Genomic DNA, 7628 nt, shown 5'->3' on the forward strand with positions numbered 1-7628 from the left:
GCCATAGCCCCCCCTAGAGGCTGTGTGGAAGAAGAGCAGCCAAGGAAGAATGCCTTGGGTAGAGTCTGGATCACAAGGCTCTGCCACAAACACAGGGCTTTTCCGCACAAGGCCTCTGTTGTGCTTCTAACTGCTGTGCCTGCTTTCAACTGTGCCACAGCCTGGAGATCCAAGTTTGCTATCAAAGGCTCTTCCTTTCCTGCTCTTCTGCTATGTGCCTTGCGGGTCAGCTATGCCCGCCATCTAGGAGTCCTCTGCGTCCACGTAGGCAGCACCTCTCACACTTGCTCCTCCTTGTCTAATAGCTCCGAACACTTCGCTGCTGCTGTGTAGGCTTTCACACCACCATCTCCAGCTGAGCTAAAGCCCAGATTTGTCACAATGAGCCCTTGTTAGCTTGTCTCTCCTTGCTCCCTCCCTCCTTTCCAAGACAGTAGCAGCCCTATAAGTAGTAAGGAGTCTGGCAAGGCTGCATATAAGTTAAATAGCCCTGCCTATTTAACTTTTATGCAGAGCACATCATGCGAAAGGCTGGGCTAGATTTATCACAAGTCAGAAATAAGATTGCCGGGAGAAATACCAACAACTTCAGATATCCAGACAATACCAAAATTAAGATCATGGCATCCGGTCCTCTCCCCAGGAGCAAGCGTCTTTTAATTTCTTGGCTGCAGTCCCCATCTGCAGTGATCTTGGAGCCCAAGAAATTAAAAGACGCTTGCTCCTGGGGAGGAAAGCTATGGCAAATCTAGACAGCATACTAAAAAGCAGAGACATCACCCTGCCAACAAAAGTGCGTATAGTCAAGGCTATGTTTTTCCCAGTTGCAATGTATGGCTGTGAAAGCTGGATCATAAGGAAGGCTGAGTGCCAAAGGATTGAGGCCTTTGAATTGTGGTGCTGGAGGAGACTCCTGCGAGTCCCTTGAACTGCAAGGCGATCAAACCGGTCAGTCCTAGAGGAGATGACCCCTGACTGCTCTTTAGAAGGCCAGATCCTGAAGATGAAACTCAAATACTTTGGCCACCTGATGAGGACTCCCTGGAGAAGAGCCTAATGCTGGGAACAATAGATGGCAAAAGAAGAAGGGGACGGCAGAGGATGAGGTGGCTGGATGGAGTCACTGGGATGGTGGGTGTGGCCTTGGGTGGACTCCAAGGGATGGTGGAGGACAGGAGATCCTGGAGGAATGTTGTCCATGGTGTCGCGATGGGTCAGACATGACTTTGCGACTAAACAACAAGAAGCAGCCCTGTACACAGAAGCCTTCAGCAAGGAATTTCTGCCCTCACCACATGGCCCTCTACATCAGGGCAGAGCAACCAATTTTAGGTGGAGGGCTGAATTGCCCCAGGGGGCTCTGCATGGGCTGGATGATGCCACCGCCTTGTCCATTGCTGCCCCCACCCACCCACTGGCCCTTTCTCTGTGGTGAGAGGGCGTGGGGTGTCTGTCATGGCGGACAAAGACAAGGAACTACTACTGGGAGAAGTAGCTGCTTCCCCCCCAAGACTGCCTAGTACCCCCTTGACACTGCCCAGCACACCTGGAAGCCCCGTCCCCCATTGTCTGCTATAGCCTCTTCAGCTTTTAGATTGGCAGTACCTTCAGCGGTTCTCCAAGAGGGGTGCATGGAATTCCTCCAATGGGCAGAGCTGGAAATTAATCTCCACTTCCTATAGGAATGCAAGGAGATGCCACAGGTCAGATTGCTCTTCCCAAAGTGCCTTATGCTACCAGGACAAGTCAGGGTTTAAGAAAGGATAAAGGCAACTTGCATGCAGCCAATGTTAAAATAAGCCACTTAAAATAAAATACAGACACAAACTTCTGGCACCAAAAGCTACCATAAAATGTTGTTGATTGAAAGCTCATTAACACTGAAGATCTATGCACAACTGTGGATGCTGTTGAGAGCAGACAGCTCTATTCCACGTAAGCGTGCCCATTCTGTTGGAGCAGGATGGAACATTGGCTTTCCAGTAAATATACCTTCAAGGACAGGTTAAAATTGATAGCAACTAAAATAGCAAGAGACAAAGTCAGTAAAACTAGGCTTGTGGCCTTTGCAGCCAACATTCTTTAGTAAAATTAATACAGAGAGAATAAATCTTATCTGTAATGCTTACCTGGGGTGGCGAGAGGTGGATCAGATCATCCCGTGATGATGGAAGCGAGGCCAGAGTCTCACTGCTTTTGCCTTTTAATAGAACTGTGGGCTTGATCCGTCCCCCCTGAGTGCAGGTAGCCCCGCAGGAGGCACTCTGCAGCGCCCGTTCCTGCTCCCAAGGGCTGGACCAAAGCTGATGGGTCAGGTTCACTGGTCATCCCTGGTCATCAAAGGCTCTGCACTTCAGACGCTAGTCACCCAGCAGCCAACTCTTCCTCAGCTGCCTCGAGGACAGGCCGGCTCAAACGGAAGAAAAGTCATGCCCAAGAGGCGAATGTGTGTGTCAAGCCCACCAATCCATGAGCACGATGGAGCAAGCCCACCAATCCATCTCATTGCATAATCTGTATATTTTTGGATCGGAACAAATTCTGGGCAAATACAAAATATCAAAATGCAAAACAACAGCAACTCATTAGCTGTTCAAGGTTAAGCAGCAAAGTCACGAACGCAGCTAAGATCTCTATTGTCTGCATAACCACAATCATTAAAAAGGAACATGACCATTACATAACTTCTATTTATTCTGCCCCCGTAAAGAGCTATTTGGAAACTTTGGTCTGCTACTGCATCTGTTCCAATGGAATGGGCATTTAGTGTACAACCTAGCACGTCTCATTCCTACAGGTCCTAAGATTTCAGAAGAGGGATATGGATTAATCCTATGGCCCCATAAAAAGTTTGGGAGGCCATAGGATAATACTCTTAGTCTGTGTCATTTTCAAACTAATCATACCTTAGTTATCATAAATGAATTGAAAGTGAAAATGTCATGCTCTGGAGTTACTCTAACTTTTCAGTCAGATATCGGTGGCTGAAGCATGCCTTGATGCTGCACATGATCATTGCCAGTTGAATACCATAACAGGGTCACATAAAATGCTTTTACCCGAAACATTTTGCTCCAGAATTCCTCAACAACTGAGCATGGCCACCTCACAGAGTGTAAAGATCAGTGTTCTAAGTCAAATGCGAGGCTTCAGATGCAGGGTTTGGATGCCATTGTAATGGCTGCCCAGAGAGAGTGATGCTATCGGGCAGCTTCCAAGCAAATTCAACAAACAATCAAACAAACAAACATAAGCCAGAAAACCTCAGTGCTGATGCTGAGAAAAAGTATACTGTTTTAATTTTAAGGATACAAATGGAAAGAAGACGTTCAGCCCGGAGGAAATTATCTGGAAGATACCACTGAATTCAAATTTCAGTGTTGTGAGAAATACAATGGGTCCTTTACCAATTCTGTATGAATATCTCGTGGGATCGCCTTCCTCTAAAAAGAGTAAGTATAAGAAATTATGGGTATGGCAACTCCCAATGCATGTTGAATAAGCCACCTAAGGGCATTTCTAATTTGAAATACATGATTTATTGACTAATTAATAATATGTACTGCTTAACCTAATGAAAATCTCCAAGGGGTCCATCCTGGCTGGCTGCTCATAACCCCCTGATTGCAAATGTCCAATTGAGTGGGGGAAGAATGCGGAAGCAGGGATCTCCACCGCCGGCGTGTGAGGAGGAGCAGCTCAGGCATCCCCAGCAGGCCGCATGCTGATGAATCCTCGCTCCTTCCCTCCCCGCCCTGCCCCACCCAGCCCCAGCTCTGAAGTCGCGCCGGCAACTCTGGAGCCGCAGCTGGCATGGAAAGAGCGGCACTAGCTGGGAGGCTCCCGCCTTGGGATGCACTTCTGCAGTGAAAGCTGGGGCTCGGATCTATGCTATGTATGGTTTACGTATAACTATTTTAAACTACATTTGATATACGTATACTATCAAAGTAGTTTCAGCTACAATAAGAATAACAGTACAAGCAAAGACAGTAAAATAGAGGTGAACATGATTAATTTCAATTAATTAATTTTCAGCTAGGGAAAGTCCAAGTGACCAAGTCCATTTTTAGCAGGCGTTAATAACTCTCTCTCTCTCTCTCTCTCTCTCTCTCTCTCTCTCTCTCTCTCTCTGTGCCCTGACTTCATGGAGGTGGGTTTTCCACTACTGGGAAGGCCCACCTTCAGTGCATTTCATGCCCACATTCTCTTGGTTGCAGACTGATCTACAAGGTATCGCCACATTTCTTAAAGGACAGCTGGGGTACGCAGGGAACAACGGCCTTTCCCTGCTGGACGTCCTGATCCCAAGGCGTGTAAAGCTTTACATGCAGAGGACTTCTTTTAACACAGCTGTTGCATGAGTGTTGTTGAGCACCCCAGGTCATCCTAGCTGCTGGATTTCATGCTCCCTGCAGTATCCAAATGAGGCAGATACCGCACCACAAAGTGCTGGCAGTAAGCTAGCTGTGAACAGCAAAGGCTGCAGGTCATGTGCATGCAGGATGGGTGCTCCGTGTGTGGTGTGGTGTTGGCGTGGGGCTCAGCTCCTGACGAGTGCTGCATGAAGAGCGCTTGACAGGAAGCTGGGCTCAAGGCCATGAGAAAGCAGGCTGGAGTCCAGGGAGCGGAGCCCAGGGAACTCAATGGACTCTGACCCCCAAACAGGCTCCTCAAACATTCCTAGCGGACCCCATCCCAGAAGGAGAGTAGTAGGCACACAAAGTGTGTAATGGATATTCTGGGCCACTGGAGTCACCCGAGCTTCCAGTGACAGAAATGTCTAGGAGCACCTCCAATCTACCAACCTGCTCTGCAGAGGTGGTGCAGCTCCATCCAGCACAAATAAATAACCCAGTTCCTGGAGTGAGGAACCTCTCATAGGGTCTCCTCCTTTCTGGGATTTAACTCCAGTTCATTGGGCCTCATCCAGTCCACAACTGGATCAGGCACCTCTTCAGAACACGCACAGTCTCTCCTGAGTCAGACATTACAGAGGAAGAGGGCTGGGTGTCACTAGCCTACTGGCAACACCTTGCCCTAAATCTCCTGATAACCATCTCAGCAGCTTCGGATAGAGTCGACGACATTGGGTGGGGCTGGGAGATGTCCTGTGGCGCTCACAGTTCAGCTGTAGAAAGCTGAGGCTCAGTTGCCAAAAGGCATTTTCTAGACCAGACTGCAAAATGGTGTTCCAAACCCAACTCACAGAGATGGCCCAGGAGGACGCTCTGGTCAACTGAATCAAAGGCCACTGAGAGGTCAAGAAATAAAAAGGGTTGCACATCCCCTGTTCCTCTCCCAAAGAAAGTCATCCATCAGTGCAACCAAAGCGGATTCCATCCGAAAACCAGACCTGAACCCAGACAAGAATAGAGCAAGCTTAACCCAAGAATGTCTGGAGCTGATTAAAATCATCCTTTCAAGGATCCTGTTCATAAAAAGGGTATTTGTGACCAGGTGATAGTTAATAGAGATTTCTGGCTCTGCAGGAGTGGCGGCATCACAGTGTTCTCCGAGGCTGCAGGGTCCACGCCATCATGCACGAATGCACGTGCCACTCCTCCCACCCACCCGGCCAGTGCCCCGTGGCTAAAGCCTTGATGGCAGAAGCTGAGAGAGCATGCGGTAGGCTGTTCACATACAGGCCTCAAAACCTGCAACTGACCCATGAAAGAGGACCAGACAATGCCTGGACACCTCAAGAGACACTGTCTCAATAGCAGCATCCAAGTCATCCTGAAGGAGGGCAATTTTGTGCTGGAAGCGCTCTGCAAACTTGTCACAACATGCTTCCAAAGGCACCAGTGTCAGGTTCTTTGAGGGAGCTGAAAGTAACTCCTGAACCACTCAGAAAAGCTCAGCTGGAGGGCCATTTGACGTTTCAATGGAAGCGGCAAAGCAAGCCACCTTTGCCTTCTTTAGCACACCATGGGTGCAATTACATGTTTCAATGTGTGTTCAAACACTTTTGTGATGCTGCTCCAGTTTGTGTCTTTCAGGATCCAACTCACCATTTTTCTTCCCCCTATTATAGCTGGGGATCCAATACTAACCCAGAAAACAAGCAACTGTGCAGGGCTTCTGAAATTCTGTGTGTGGAGTGCTTTGTACCTATAGGAAATGATACATACTGTAATTTTGATCTTTTCTAGGATTCTTGACCATTGGAATCTCTTCTGTCTACAAAGAAAAGGGGCAGCACTTACTGAAGACAATCAAGTCCATCTTCAGCCACTGCTCCCCTGAAGAATTGCAGCTGTTCACCCTAGTTATATATCTTGCCAGTAATAATGCTCAGATGAATGAGCAGATTGCAAAAGAAATTGAGACTGAGTTTAGCATACATGCCCGTGGAGGAAGGCTTCTCGTTATACAAAGCTCGCTAGCCAGTTACCCCCCTCTAAGCAAGCGGAAAGATTCCTGGTACAATGAGGAAAAGGGTGGGACTCAAGCCAAACAGAATGTGGACTATGCTTATCTAGTTAACTTCTGTGCCAGTCTCTCTCTGTATTATCTGATGCTGGAAGATGATATTGTCTGTGCCTCCAATTTTGTTTCCATTATACAAAGATACATAAAGGGCCTGAAGAGGTCTTGGACCACAATAGCGTTTTCAAGGCTGGGCTACATAGGGAAACTCTACCATAACTCTGATCTGTGCAAACTGGCTCGGTTCCTCTTGATGTTCTATAATGCAATGCCTGCAGATCAGCTTCTGGAGTTTTTCCATAAATCTAACGCACAAGAAAACGCCATTATCTTCCGTCCTTCTCTCTTCCAGCACATTGGTGAAACATCTTCATTTCACAATATACAAACTCAGCTCAAAGATCCAGAGTTTGAAGAAGATTTTGGAGATTTTGGAGATTTCCCTCCTGCTTCATGTTTCACAAACATACCTATATTTTTAAATTATGTACCGGATAATGTATGTCCCCCTGGAAAGGGTATTTTCTGGGGCACTAATGTAACATCAGAGAGCTTCTTCACCATTGTCTTTGCACGTCCAATTGTTCCCCAAAAGATTCAGATTTTCACAGGGTCAGCTGAATATAACACAGACATACTCTATGATGGTTACGTAGAACAAGGGAGATTCAAAATCAATTCAGAAGTGCATGTAACATGTCTGACTTTCAAGCGACTTGGTGATTTTAAGGGTGGGCTTTTTGAAATGGAGGACACTGATAACAAAGATGATATTGATTGCCTTCGAATACATGCCACAGCTCCACAAAAGCAATGGCTGAGAATAAGGAGAATTAGTATTTGGGTGAAGAAAGATTAACTCCATTTACCAGTTTAATGCTGTGGAAAGCTACAGTGATTCTTGCTAGCTATGACTTCCATATATCATTTTCAGTAATAGAAAGGCAACTTGGTTTCCCTTTAATTAAAAAAACTGGGCTGGAAAGCAAAAAGACAAACATCTGTGCAATAAATTAGTATGTCCACACTTATGTCTATGAATGCTTTTTGCATACAAAGTTTTTTCATAAAATCCCTTAATCAAGAAGTATAACATTCACATCAATTTTCCAAAAATGAGAAGCTGAACTATATGATTACAGGACTTCAAAAAACAGTTTCCTTGAAGTCAATCTTTTTAAATGCATGGAATTATC

The 7628-nt window shown here is 46.5% G+C and overlaps 1 protein-coding gene across 1 annotated transcript in view; it reads left to right on the forward strand.

The window, feature by feature from the left end:
* LOC123021414 (alpha-1,3-mannosyl-glycoprotein 4-beta-N-acetylglucosaminyltransferase C-like) overlaps positions 1-7291 on the forward strand; it is a 7858-nt gene extending 567 nt beyond the window's left edge. The window contains exons 2-3 of the mRNA XM_044426141.1: positions 3308-3452; positions 6156-7291. Coding sequence (XP_044282076.1) covers positions 3308-3452; positions 6156-7291 — 1281 coding nt within the window. The remainder of the gene's footprint in view (positions 1-3307; positions 3453-6155) is intronic.
* Positions 7292-7628: the final 337 nt, after the last annotated feature.

This window comes from Varanus komodoensis, unplaced genomic scaffold (genome assembly GCF_004798865.1).
Source record: "Varanus komodoensis strain SLA01 unplaced genomic scaffold, ASM479886v1 scaffold16, whole genome shotgun sequence".
Taxonomy (NCBI): Eukaryota; Metazoa; Chordata; class Lepidosauria; order Squamata; family Varanidae; genus Varanus; species Varanus komodoensis.